Raw genomic sequence first — 14,426 nt, 5'->3', positions numbered from 1 at the left:
CATGGTTCCATCCACAATTCAAACTTTCGTTGGCGTCAGGACACGTCACTGCCAAGCAATCCTTCTGCCTGGCTGAGAACAACTTGTTCGTGCCAATTCGTCTAAATAAACAGAAAATCAAATGCGTTGAGCCAAAATGGTAAAGTGGCTGAGGACAGGGAAAGGTACATCATCAGCGGGAGCCAATTGTCTAAAACAGAACGAAGTGTCCCGAAGTGAGTGTTGTTAAGGATCAAATTCGCTCCAGAGTAAATATTTGCGAAATCAAAAATCATATCGAGCTAAACTCATCGTATTGGATCCCGTCCCAGCGGGGTCCCTAATCCTGGAAATGGGTTTGGAAATGGGTTCCTTCCACCTAGAGAGAGGCGCGTGTTGGCTTCGGCTTCGGTAATGGGACTTTCGGGAATCAATAAAGTAAACTCCGCGGTGCGTTCTCGTGAAAACATCATAATTTTTTTTTAAAATAATATTTCTTTGGCAGTGGTACAGTTATGTACATACAAGGAAATAGACATAGAGTGCAATCGCTTGATTTCCATAGAAGGCAAGAACGAGTGTCTAGAGCAATGCGAAAGCCATGGAATTGCGTAACGATTAATTAACTACATTATGTTGAATCTTCTAAGGTACGTATTTAAGTAGGAGCCATCTGTCGTGCCCGGCTATTTGAAACACAAGGGTCCCACCTGGAACCCGAAGGCCTGGTTAGGTTCACCGTAGTCGGTCGGGTAGAAGTCGATGATCGGCAGATAGTGAAGGCGTTTCGTTCTTATTTCGAACACTGTCTCAGACTTTGTTCGGCCACTCTGCAAGAACCCAAAGGTATTATTGTCTAAAAAATCTGTCTAGATTACAAAGGCAACTTACCCTACAGCCATCGGCAGGGACCGTCGGCTTAACCACTGTTCCGTCCTGGGCAATTTCCATTTCGTTGTCGCCTAAAAGCTTAATCGCTTGGTCGTAATTTCCTAGCTTGCTACTAAACCAACCGACACTGTTCATACATGTGTAGGTAAAATTCTGGTAGCCTTGTTGCGACAGAAGCCTCAGGAAGGTCATTTGTACCATTCCGATAGTCTCGTATGTCATTCTGAATCCGCCCCTCAAATTAGAGTACCAATCGTCTTTGCCGTTCTCCTTTCTCCAAGGAATATTGGGCATTTGTGAGCTGTGGACATCTGGGAATACGCAAGTCTCGCCTTCAGCAGTCATGTTGCAGTAAACATACACAGCATCGTCTGGCATTCCTAAATTTGGATCAATCCAATACCAACCATCTTTGAAGTGGGGATGTCCAAAGTACAAATCCCGACATGTCCGAACCGGATTTTCTCTAGTGCCAACTGGCTTCCTAATTCTATCTAGTTCTTGACGCATTGAATATATCGAACTATACATATCGAGGAATTTAGGTCCTAAGTCGTCCTTTTTGGCTTTTGACTTTTTCTTCTTCTTTGATGCTGCGTTCTTATCCACTCCCATCAATTCCATGATATCGTCATCATCGATATCTTCTACTCCATCGTCAACATCTCTTCTTCTTCGTGTTTCACCCTTATCCGGGGAGCCTCCTTCAAGATGAAATAGAAGTTCAGGAGGTAATAAGGGAGCTTCTCCTGGAGGTCCTGGTGGTCCTGCAGGTCCTGGCGGTCCTTCTTCACCTTTTGGTCCGACTGCGCCATCACTACCCTTTGGTCCAAGCAACCCAGGCAAACCGGGTGGTCCTTGTGGTCCATCATTTCCTTTAGGCCCGGTGGAACCTATTGGGCCGGTATCACCTTTAGCCCCCTCTGGACCTTGCGGTCCTCGAATTCCTCGATCTCCTTTTTCGCCTTGGTCACCCTTACTTCCAACTAAACCTAATTCTCCACGATGACCCTTAAGGCCTCTACGCCCACGATCTCCTTTGGGACCTTTAGGCCCTATATCTCCTGGCTTGCCCGGGTGTCCTGGTAAACCTTGCTTGCCTATAGAACCAGCTTCACCCTAGGAATAAAAAAAAAGTTAAATTTAGCGCTAAATAAACATTGAAAATTGTTAAGCATCTCCCATCACTAGCAAGAACTTACCACAGGTCCTGGGGACCCTCGTAATCCAGGCAATCCCTGTGGTCCTGGCAATCCTTGTGGACCAGTTAAGCCAATCGGTCCGGTGGGTCCCACTGGGCCGCGATCACCCTTGTCTCCTGGAAGTCCCGTGTTACCTTGCGTTCCGGCTGGTCCTTCAGGGCCCATCTTTCCTGGTGGTCCGGGTTCTCCCACTCTACCAGGAGGACCAAAATCTCCAGGTGGTCCTGGTTCACCTATTTTGCCGTCATCGCCATCACGTCCTGGTTCACCCTTTGCACCAACCAACCCCGGTTCTCCTCGGTTTCCAGGAAAACCTCTGGCACCAATGCTTCCCTTAGGGCCCTCAGGCCCCGGGGAACCGCGTTTTCCTGGCGGGCCTGGTACACCAGTCTTTCCTTCCTCTCCCTTTGGACCAGCAGGGCCTCGTTCTCCATCTTTACCGACAGGACCAACCTCACCTGGTGGACCAGTGGGCCCAGGTTCACCCGGTGCACCTTGAGAGCCTGGAGGGCCATGAGGCCCAGGTGGTCCATCTGCTCCGATAGGTCCTCTCCTACCAGGTTCACCTGGCGGGCCGATAGCACCCGTCATGCCCATCAAACCGTCGTCGCCTCGTTCGCCCTTCATTCCTGGAGGTCCGGGTAATCCTTGCGGACCTGCTGGGCCAGCCGGACCCGGAAAACCTACAGGGCCATCCTCACCTTTAACACCACGTCTTCCGATTTCTCCGGGGGGACCTTTTTCACCTGGGGTACCTGGTGGGCCCGGCTCTCCACGTAATCCTTGCGTGCCTTGACTTCCCATTGGACCCTAGCGAAGAAGTACCTTAGTTACATATTACAAACATTACCTCCCAATTTAATAATACTAACCGTTTCACCTTGACCGCCTTTAATTCCCTTTTCTCCAGGTGGACCGACATCGCCTTTATCGCCATCTTCCCCAGGACTTCCAGCAGGTCCTGGTGGTCCTGGCAAACCTCTTAATCCTGGCATTCCATCTCGACCCATTGGGCCTGCTAAACCAGGCTCGCCACGCTCTCCCTTTGCCCCGGGTGCTCCAGGGCTTCCAGGTAACCCTGGGCGGCCTTCAGGTCCAGGAGGTCCGTCTTTTCCAGCTTCTCCTTGCTGTCCTTTATCTCCAGGCACTCCCATTTGTCCAGGTGGACCAACTTCACCTTTAAGACCAGGCAAACCTGGTTGACCTTGATGACCTCGTTCTCCTGGGAATCCAGGGAGACCCACGGGTCCTTGTGGTCCAGGCTTGCCCGCATGTCCAGGAGGACCAGGCAAACCTTCCTTTCCAGATTCTCCAGGCGCTCCTGGTTCCCCTGGCAATCCTGGTAAACCAGGCACTCCAGGTTCCCCTGCAGGTCCTGGTTCTCCAGCAGGTCCACTTGGTCCAATTACACCTGGCAAACCAACTGGTCCTGGTTTGCCGGTTTCTCCCTAAAAAAATCACTTTAGAATGAATGAAGGAAAGGCAAGTCAAAATTACTTACTGGTGATCCTCTTTCGCCAGCTGGTCCCGGCGGACCATCCTTTCCATTATTTCCAGGAGGACCTGGCATGCCAATAAATCCGCGTGGACCTTCTGGGCCCTGAGCACCAACTTCACCTTGGGGTCCTGGTGGGCCAGGCTGACCGGTATCTCCCTTAGGTCCTGGAAGACCTTCCCCTCCGCGCCGTCCTCTCGCACCTCTAAAACCACGCGGTCCAATTTCCCCACGCTCACCTTGTTGTCCGGGATGGCCGCGATCACCTTTCATTCCTAGCAGTCCTGGTGCGCCTGTAGCTCCTTTGTCCCCTTTCTCTCCAGCTGGGCCTGGATATCCGGGAACGCCTTGCAATCCTTGTTTCCCTTTTTCACCAGGGGCTCCAATGGAACCAGTTTCACCCCGAGGTCCTTCAAAACCCTTTGGCCCCTCAGGTCCTTCAGCTCCCGTCGTGCCTGCCGGACCGGTTGGCCCTCGTTCGCCCGGTGGACCAGTTTCGCCTTTCTCGCCATCTGCTCCACGATCGCCTCTGTCGCCTTTGTCACCTATAGGACCGCGAGGGCCATCATCGCCTTTGGAACCTCGTGGTCCAGGAAATCCAATTGGACCCTGAACACCCTGCGGGCCAGCATCACCTGTAATTTGTCATAACAAAATGCATTTTACATTCGTTGCTTTAGAAATGATATTTTATTAGATACATATCAATACCATGCACACCGAAATTATTAAAAAATTAGTAGCGATCTACACGCAATACCGAGGGAAATTCTTAAACCGTGTTGATATGGCTAGAAATATATGTATATGTTACCTTTTGGTCCAATCACACCAGGATTTCCAGGACTTCCCGGTGAACCATCAATTCCGGGTAAGCCGGGTAATCCAGGCTTTCCAGGAGGTCCTGCAATTCCCGGCGGTCCTAGATTTCCTTGTGGTCCCGGGGGTCCGATTGCACCAGGAGGACCGGTTTGTCCTGGAGCTCCTGGCTGTCCTTGTGGGCCTGGATTTCCTTTGCCGCCCGGAGGTCCTTCCGAACCAGGTACTCCTGGATTTCCTGGTGGGCCTGGAAAACCTCGTGGTCCTGTGAATCCACGAGGACCCTGCAATAAAAATTATGTGAACATTTAACTCTTTCTTATGTTATAACCCATTTACCAACTCTCCAGGTAAACCTGTCAAGCCAGGTGGGCCATCTTCGCCGGGCAAGCCTTCAACACCTCGGTCACCTTTTTCGCCCTGTAAGCCAGGAATTCCTCTGTGGCCCTTTTCACCTGGTAACCCAATACCACCGATAGGACCTGGTTCTCCTTTTAAACCCATTGGGCCGGCTACACCTCGTTCACCATCACGCCCGGATCGACCGCGTCTACCCTCTCGGCCAGGCGGGCCACTCGGTCCCCGCAAACCTCTAGGTCCCTACGAGAAAAATGTTTATAGTGGTGAATATAACTAACAGGATAATAATTCATAATGATCTTACTGGTTCGCCAGTATCTCCTGGCTCGCCTTTAATTCCTGGTAACCCTCGAGGTCCTATTGGTCCTGGAACACCGGTGAGCCCCATGGGTCCATCAGGTCCTCTCATCGCCATCTGAAAAATACCTAATTGTTTATCTTAATTGTCATTTTCAACTACATTGAGTTGACTAAACATTACCATGTGCTGGGAGAGCATCTGGCGCATGGCTTCTGCTTGTGTATCAGGCCCTTTTTCGTTGCCGCCACTTTGACTAATCTGAATTGAAAAAGAATATACAGTATCATATTGATAGCAGGATATTACCGAGAACTTACCGGAACCATGAATACATGCCCTGGTGGCCCAGGGGCGCCAGAATGGCCTGGGATCCCATCTCTGCCTGGTTCACCTTTTGGACCAGGATCACCTTTCGGTCCCGGGCGACCTGTATATCCCCTAGGTCCAGGGTAACAAATTTGTCCATTTGGGGCATAAGTGGTTATAACAGTAGTTCGATTACTGAAATTTCCCCCTAAACTAACAGAGGTTACGTTATTTGTAGGTCCCAACCCCACGGTGGCATTTCCTCCAGTTGGTGAAGAGTCGAAGTCAACTGTTTTGTTTTTTCCATCAGGACCGCTATCCGTCTTATTCCCATTTTTAGGTTTTTTCCCTTTTTTCCTTTGAGTTTCCTCACTGATATCCGCATTCAATTTATCCAAGTCGATATCATAGTAATCTTCGATAACCTTTTCATCGATTTTCTCATCATATCCCTCTAATGAGTCAAAGTCAGTTGTTGTTGGAGATACTGGCCCGAAAACATTTTGTGCTTGACCACCTGAAGCTGTTTGGCCTCCTGCAGACGAAGCTCCTCCGGCTATTGTGAAACCACTTAATGCACCTCCTAGAGAAAAAAATGAGATAAAAATTAAAAACAGGGAGGGGGTTTTCTTAAAACTAAGTAAGTTTTACCTCCAGCTGCTGATGCACCTGAACTCGCTCTTCCACCACTAGATCGGGACGTTTCTATTGTATAGCCCCCTGCACCTCCGGTTGCTCCTGTGATCCCAATACCAGCACCAGCTGCAGCACTTCCCCCGCGACTCACACTTCCGCCTGCTGATGATGTTCGAGATCCACTACTCGTGGTGCGATATCCTGTTTCAAATGTGCCTCCTCCAGAGCCGTCAAATACACCGAAACCTCCTTCAGAGCCTCCTCTGCTACTGCTGCTGCTACTACTGCTGGAAGTTCTAGTTACGCTACCTCCACCAAAAGTACCACCTCCACCTAAAGTGCCATATCCACTAATCGCTCCTCCTGAGCCAGTTTGGCTGCCCCCTCCCCTGCTGCTGCTACTACTACTCCTACTACTGCTTGTGTAGGTACTGCCACTACCACGTCCTCCACTTGTGCTATGACTGGTCCATGAAGTTGTGGTTCTGCCACCTGCTCCACCAATAGGGTTCGGTGTAGCTGTCAGGCCTGATCCTTCCCTTCCTGATCCGGAACTGGTCTCGCTGTAGGTGGTATATGATACAACGTTGCCTCCATCGCCTGTTCTGCTAGTCTTGTTATACGAATAGGAGTATGTGCCAGGAGCGCGGTTAGATCGCCCACTCGTTATATATGATTGTTCGCAATCAGGGGCATATTTTGTGCACAACTCGAAACCAGCATCGGGTGTGTCAACGACCGCCATCAACTGAACATCTCCGGTGAAATACCCAGCCTCCTCCTCTAACTGAACTCCTGTCAGGATCAAGCCATCGGTGGCAATCGTGGCACCGCTCCGTCTGTCGAGCCTTCTCGTTATCTGCCTGTTACAATCAAGTGTCAGCGTGGCAGCATTCCCTTTCATGCTTATCCCGATTCTATGCCATTTCCCATCATCTATGCCGACCCCGAAATTTATGGTATTTAATTCATCGTAAGGAGCATCAATTTCCTGGTAGAACAACGCTATCTCCTTCCCCACCAGCATCGAGAGCACCTCCTCACTGTCCGAAGAGTAGAATGTAAAGATTGGCACCTTTTCCAACCCCAAGGTAGGACGAATTACAAGGAGTATCGAAAAGTCAACCGGGAACCCATTCGGGAACGCCTGATTGCTTCCAATCGTTAAGATAGTATCTCGGTTGATAGTGTAGGCAGGTGAGGGGTGAACTTGGTAAGAATTCTTCGTTGTCCCGCACATCCCCAACGTCGTGTTGATGCCAGCAGGTAAATCGTACATCCCAAACTCGCGGATAAGGTCAGTAAAGCCATCTGAAACAAAGCAGAAGCGGAAGGAAGAGTTATGTCAGTTCTCCATTTCTAGCCCTAATCAAATCTGGAGTATTTTTTGTCAGTTGAGATTTGTTGTCATTGAGACTCTATTTCGGGTCAAGAGGAAAACATTGAACTCTCTGACAAAATGTAGATAACCCTTGAGAAATGCTGATTACCATTCATCTATTTTGGAGCTGTCTAAGATGTTCGGGTTTTTGTCTAATGTTTTTAGCAACGGAGAACGTATCTTATCTGAAACTAGAGTAATTGCCGGAAGTAGAAAAAATGTTTCCACCTGGACGTTCGCTTTTGGGGGTGCTGAATTGCGGATATTGAGATGGCACCTAATATCAAGCGAGATGAAGTATTCCCCTCCGTTTCCCTTTTTGTGCAAACTATGCAGCTACAAATTGATGACCCATATAAATTGGGACTTGGTGGCTTACCTTAATTTCTAATGCAATCTTCGGTCTTTCATTAAAATGGATCAAAAAATTGGAACTAAATATTACTGTAAGGAAGCCCTACCTCGTTAGTATTGCTAGTGCGCTTTGCACCAAGACCGAGGGCTTTGTCTGGATTCGGTTTTTTGGAGATAACATTTCCCAGGGTCTACCTAATACCCAATGAGACAATCTCGAACTTTTGGTGCAGGTGCGATACCCTGGAAGAGGCTGCCCTGGACATGAAGGGGCAGATCCTGATTAAGAGTGACTACAAGGCCAAGGCACTGGGCGGTGCACCGAATCCACGACAACGCTTCGCCACCCAAGCCACAAAGGAAGCATCCCGACATAACCTCCGCGTCGGAATTACTGATGTTGTCGACAGATGGGTTGAAGGTTCTGGAAGACTTCTCGGCAAGCGACCATCAATACATCTCGATTGAAATGATTGACGCTATCTCTAGGTGTGCACGCTGTGGTTAGAGGAGGTAGTAAATTTGTCGAAGTTCTTACAGCAGGTCGAGCCGCCCAGGAGAATGGTACCGCAATTTTGTTAAGTACTTGATAGCGATAGCCGGTAGCCCGGAGGACAGGGCCAAATGGGCAACAGTCCCTTGTAATTTCCGAATCAAGCCGTCTCTCACCTTCACCTCAACCAAGTGGTGAACTGACGTGAGCGGCGATACCGAAGACGAACTGGCGTGACATGGCGTGACTCGGAACAGGTTGGACATGCGCTGACAGATGCAGCATTTTGCTATCTTACTATAAATCTCATAAAAACGGCTTTCAGGTTGATGTTACAGCTACTCCCCGATAATAAACTTGGCAGGGCTGAAAAGACATTTAAATCTATAACACCCTTAAGTTGGCAGTGCATTCTCAGCTGAGATGGATTCCGGATTAGCGCTTGATCGAAATTCTGAACACAAACTCCCCAAGGATTTGCGTCAATCCACGCATGACCTCCCTGTTTACGTAAAAAATCAAGGGAACTAATTAAAGCGACTGCACTTTCTAGTGGAGATAGCAGCTCGCAGCTGGGACTCAAAATGCAATAACAACGTCAACAACAGCAATTACAACGCTACATAAGCTTACTACCTCTGGCAGCTTAAATAGGAGATCCTACTATAGATCCCTCTGGAAGATGCACGAAGTTACCAGCTAGTAGTGAAAAAGGGAGTGACACCGTGATAGGTAAGAGGCCTAACAGTCAAACGGAGAGAGGCGATCAAACTCAAGGTCAAAAAAAAGAATACAAAAGAAGATGGAGATCTTAACTGCCTGATGCCTGTCTGTCGGAACCTAGCCAGGTGGAATCCCAAGTCATCTATCCGGAAAGGATGGACCTCATCAGATAGAGGAAGAAAAACTTCTCAAGAAATGCGAGGTGGTTCTACGGAAAATGAAGGTTGTTACCATCGGCCAACGAAAAATCTCTCTGGATGCCAAAAATGGTATAATGAAGATCGAAGAACCGCTGGGCCACCAGCAAAACTCTCTAAAAATAGCTGAAAAGGAACTGTGGAAAAAAATATATCACTAGAGCAACCCCTACTTGCGCAAAACGTAGTGCCCTCAATCCGTCAGAGGGGGAACAAACAGTCTATAAAAGGAGGCGAGGAAAAAATAGCGTGGATCTGCCACCAACGATGCAGGAAAAAGAACTCCGCGAACTGGCTATCAGACGGACCAAGCTTACTAAATTACTTTTCTAAGCGCTTACCCCACACTGAAGGAATCTATGTTCGCTTTCTGGAACATAAGGCAATTGTCCGCCAGGGCAGGACTTATTGTCCTAAATATCGGTCGCACTCCTACCTTCCAAAGCCCAGGTTGCGAGGGCACTATTGCTGATGTAACCTTTACTATGAAACCCTTGCCAGCCAGTGCCAGCAATTCAACAATGGAAGGTACTGGAAGAATTCACGACCAGTGATCATCAGTACAGTTCCTCAAGAGTAACAAGCAGCTCTTCTCAATGTTCTAACGTTGGGCAAAGGCCTACCGGGTAAAACATCGGAAAACCGATGTTGAAAATCGGGTATGAACTGCAAGACACAAGCGCGGACAGAAGAAATGCAACCGAATCGCTAGTACATTCAATTGAATGAACCTTATCACCACAGGTAGCAATATGTCGGCACCCAGAAGGAGACTTCGCACGAGAAGTTACATGTCTACTGGTGGAGGGCTTTGGCGAATTGCTCAACGAGTAAGACCCCAAGATGAGATAACTCTTAGATCCAGGCAGGTGCTAATCAATGAAATTAACAGGGAATCATGGGGCCTCGAGTATAAACTGGTTACCAAACGATTCAGCCATCGATTACATCGTTCTATGAAAACGGTGAAGACAGATGAAACTATGCTGTCCCTTTCGATGAGAGGGTGAGTACTGAGGAATGGCGCTCATCACGGTAAAGAAACTGGAGGAGGTGGTCCACGGGCTTGCTACTAAACGCATTCAGTACATGTTTGATAGTGGGTATTTTCCCCTCCCAATGGAAGGCTACGATGCTCTTGCTTATGAGCAGGGGCAGAGCCGACCCCGGGGCGCCTTCAGCGTACCCTCCTCTCAGTATATTGGGCACAACGGGTAATCTACTCGAGAAGCTTATCAAACCATAACTGACGCAATACATGCTACTGGACACTATTTACCAACAGAATTATATAGTTTTAGAGCACGGCGATCCACAATTGCGGATTGAGGAAGTGGTCCAACCTGTGAAACTGATTGATACGGACAGGCACCACTGTGGGCGAGTAGTGCTACTTATCACCCTAGGCATAAGAAACGTCTTCAATTCTGCTAGGTGATGCTGTTGCTTGAGTGACTGAAAACTCGCTTCCATACTTCAGGCTACCTTTTGTAGATATTAGGGGAGAATTTAAAGGGCCGTACCCTGCTCTACAGGGCCCGGAAAGGGCATCGCAAAATGAAAGTCATTTCGGACACTACTCAGGGATCTATCCTTGGTTCAAACATCTCCCTAGCTCTGGGGAAAACCGAAATCGTTGTCACGATCAAAGAGAGGGTCCTCATAGTGCTCCCTATTCAAGTTGGTCTTGTCAAAGCCAGCAGTGAAATACCGCGGAATCAAGATAGACACGAAAATGAGTTCCTTTGAGCAGATTCTTAACACCGCAAACAAATCTGCGGCTAGGATGTTTGCGATTTACCAGCACATATCCAATGTCGGAGCTTCCTTATCCATCTCAATAAGCACATGTACCGGAAGCTCTGAGATCAGATACAACAGCGAGGCAGGAGAATTGAAGAAATGCAAGGGTACCTGGGCGGCGGGCGGAAATTGCTGACACAAGGTTTAAACACAAGGAGAAGGCATGCACTAAAGTGACAGAATACAGATCAGCTAAAAGGGGAATTCGCAATCTATTCTAATAGAGAAAAGTAAAGCTCGCTGGTGGCATGACCTAATCGATGAAATGAATGCAAATGAAGGGGACTCAGTTATGGACTTGTCACCCAGAAAATCAGAGCTCCATGAAACCTCTGCTCATTTTGTGCAGAAAAGATGGACCGCATTGTCTGCCTACAGCTAGGACTTGGGACTTAAATCAGCTAATAGATGAAGTCCTTCATCTAGCAAGAGGCGTCTTCCGATAAGTGCAACACTGTCCATTCTGAGCTACAACACGGAGGGAAGGACTGATGCTCTTGGCAAGAAGGTATCGTAAGCGCCTTGCCCAAGTACAGAAACAAGGAGTTTTGCGGGTGGCGTCTACCTATCGCACTGCTCAGAACCAGCCATGCTGGTGATCTAAGGAGTCATCCCTGTTACCGTCCTTCGTAAGAAACGTGTTGTTTTTACTGTCCTCACAAGAGCAAGGAAGACTCAAGGAAGGTGGCTGGTCATGAAGAGCGGCAGCATATACTAATAGAGCGGCGAACGATTACGGGAAAACGAGGTAAGAGAAAGGCAGACTGCGTGGCTAATCAACAATTTAGATCCGTGGTTGGTTCGAGAGCATGGTGAAATTGATTGCTTCTTTATTCAGTTTCTAAGCAGGCATGAAGGTTTCCAGCCCTACCTACAAAAAATTAGGAAGGTACGATTCCCGGACTGTGCTCTACCCACAGAAAACGTGTTCCTATATTTCGTCGCAGTAGTAGATTTAGGAACTATGCTCCAAATGTTGGTAACAAGGAGACGCTGCCATCGAGCTCGAAAAGAATCATCTGATGGTTCTTTGCAGGTCTTTGTTATTATGTTACAGAAAAGTTTGAACCCCCAAATTCAACACCGACCCCTTACATGATCCAGTTGTTATTCTACAGTAGGAAAACTATCTCGCTGATCCGACGGCAAGTGCCGTGAATAGTATGCCCAATATTATTGATGAATACTCAAGCCGTTGGGCACGTCCCAAAGGGGAACTACAAGGCCTTGCTGACTACGAAATTGTAAAAATTGTTAGATGCGCGCAAGGGATTAGGAGCTCTGATATCGTGAAAAATTTTGGGAAGGTTAGTGTGGTGTGCCCTTTTACAAGAGGAAATTTTCTATTCCGCTGATAAGGAATAAAAGAGCTGCCACAAATACCAGCAATTTTTGAACTGTGTACACTTCACTTAAAAACTTGCCGGGATTAACGGTTCCCCTGCGAAAGTGTTCATGGTAGTCCCTTGCAGTTTCTGAAGAATTCCAGCTTTCACTTAAAAGGAAATCCTCAGAATCCAAGATGTTTCCCAGGCAACGTAAAACGTAAGAGGGGATGATCACTGATCCGGACAACGCGATACAAGGGCATTTGCCTGCCTCAACTATATTAGCTACACTAGTCCTGCAAAAGATCAAGGAACACGACGAAAGCATGATCGCCAAGAAGCACACTGGTTTCCTCTCTTGATTCTCCTGCAGAGACCACTTCAACATCAACATAACAATGTCCGGAATTCTTCACTACACCCGCTGTTCATCGATTTCGAAAAGGCTTTCGACTGTGTCAACCGGAATTGTATGTGGAATTCCCTATGCATAGGGAGGATACCGGAGAAACCAATAGCCATTATCAGAGCGACATATAATGGCGAAAAATGTCACCGGTGGCACAGAGGTAAAATCTTGAGGTCCAAGGCGGAGTTCACCAAAGTTACATCTGGTCACTGAGATTATTTCTTCTTGTTATCTTCTTCATACTGCCTTATCCGGAGGACGTGGAGAAGTTAAATGAACCATGATATCTTTCTCCAAACACCTTGACGACACTGATGACATCTGCCATGCATCTTGGCCAAATGGTTATGGATTTGGAAAGAGAGGCAAGTCAAGTTCGAGTGAAGATAAATACCAACAAATCCAAGGATTTCAGTTTGACGGGTCATCGTACTTACTTACATCGTAAGCGTCGATCAGTATTAATATCTAGGAAAGGCCTTTTCTGGCGACGACCCTAGATCCCTGCCTTATCTCCCTTATTTCAAATCAGGAAATGCAGTTATCTCAATGCCAAAATCATGTTAAGACTGTTCTGTCCTAATGTTTTTATGTATTTCTTTGTGGGAGTAGGAGAATGGCACCGTCTACTACTGGAAAGTTCCAAGCCCTCGTCAGCAATTGTCCGCGAAGTGCCATCGAAGGAAGTTTTGAGGAATCGTGCTGGACAGTATGTGTTAGGACTCCAAGCAGTACACCAAATACCTCAGTGTTATGCTGGATCATCGATTCGCTCCCAAGAAATGCTTCATTTGAGCAAGTAAGAAAGCAAAGAAATTTGATGCCTTAAAACAGCGTCAGACGAAACCGCATTTTTGACAGTTTGGCTGAGGAAAAGCGGAGGTTGACCAACTGTAAGATACGCGCAGAAGAGAGCTCAAGTGACGTGGAACGCGTATCAGAGAGCTGACTCATTCCAGTTGAGACAATGCAAGTAGAGAGGAATCATCACTCAATATTATGACTGAAGGGGTCAATCAGTGCATCGCAGGATAGACTGACGCGGAATATAGCTCCCTGAGGCCAACCTATCTCTCTCTGAGGGTGAGCTGTCTCTCCCCAATCCAGGGTGTCAAGCGAATCGTGTCCATTGGATAGTTTGCAGTCGGAGGTAATTGACTGAATTCGAACAGAGCCTCACTGATACCTGGTCGCCTCAGTGAGCAAGTTAGACCTTACCGTGCTACAGGGGGCTATGGCACGGCGGACCTCCTAACCCCCATACTCATGGAAATCAAATGAGTACCAGCAGTAAAAATAAAAAAACTAAAACCAATAAAGCGGGACCCCGTACCGCACACAAACTGGTCAGTCAGGCGGAGGCACATCTCTGAAATACTGAGAGCAAGGTGATAGCAGAGATTAGCCCGCATGAAGGGAATGCTCCCAAAAAATCCAAACCTGAACCCAAGGGAGGGGGGACCCGGGCAGGTCATGGTGAAGGCAGGAAATAGGAAGCCCGCCATTAGCTATGCTAATTCGGTCAAAGGCATTCGACTGGCCATACTGCTGAAAATGTTTCCCGAGCAAATACTCACTCGTGGGGAGCAGGAAACCATCGAAGATCTTGAACTCAGGCAGATGTGGAAGGGCTGGACTGCGAAAGTTGTGGCCTTATACTGATGGACTGCGCGAAGGCAGACACTGCAGAGTGGCTTAGAACCCTAGTTCGTAAATTGCCAGGCTGGGGAGGAGCAGAACTGCCAACAT

At 48.0% G+C, this 14,426-nt stretch overlaps 1 protein-coding gene across 4 annotated transcripts in view; it reads right to left on the bottom strand.

The window, feature by feature from the left end:
- Window positions 1–434: 434 nt before the first annotated feature.
- Window positions 435–14,426, bottom strand: part of LOC119650752 (collagen alpha-1(XI) chain-like) — a 32,711-nt gene continuing 18,719 nt past the window's right edge. For 3 of the 4 annotated variants that reach the window (XM_038053843.1, XM_038053842.1, XM_038053844.1), the window contains exons 3-13: window positions 6,005–7,300; window positions 5,365–5,936; window positions 5,228–5,305; window positions 5,051–5,161; window positions 4,726–4,986; window positions 4,382–4,670; window positions 3,574–4,202; window positions 2,945–3,520; window positions 2,073–2,882; window positions 871–1,989; window positions 666–809 (exon numbers count right to left, since the gene is read on the bottom strand). In XM_038053843.1, the coding sequence (XP_037909771.1) occupies window positions 666–809; window positions 871–1,989; window positions 2,073–2,882; window positions 2,945–3,520; window positions 3,574–4,202; window positions 4,382–4,670; window positions 4,726–4,986; window positions 5,051–5,161; window positions 5,228–5,305; window positions 5,365–5,936; window positions 6,005–7,300 (5,885 nt within the window). Of the gene's footprint in view, window positions 810–870; window positions 1,990–2,072; window positions 2,883–2,944; window positions 3,521–3,573; window positions 4,203–4,381; window positions 4,671–4,725; window positions 4,987–5,050; window positions 5,162–5,227; window positions 5,306–5,364; window positions 5,937–6,004; window positions 7,301–14,426 lie in introns of all 4 variants that reach the window. The other variant, XM_038053845.1, reaches the window with a different exon arrangement.

This window comes from Hermetia illucens, chromosome 3 (assembly GCF_905115235.1).
Source record: "Hermetia illucens chromosome 3, iHerIll2.2.curated.20191125, whole genome shotgun sequence".
NCBI classification, from domain to species: Eukaryota; Metazoa; Arthropoda; class Insecta; order Diptera; family Stratiomyidae; genus Hermetia; species Hermetia illucens.
This window is presented reverse-complemented; position numbering and strand designations above follow the sequence as displayed.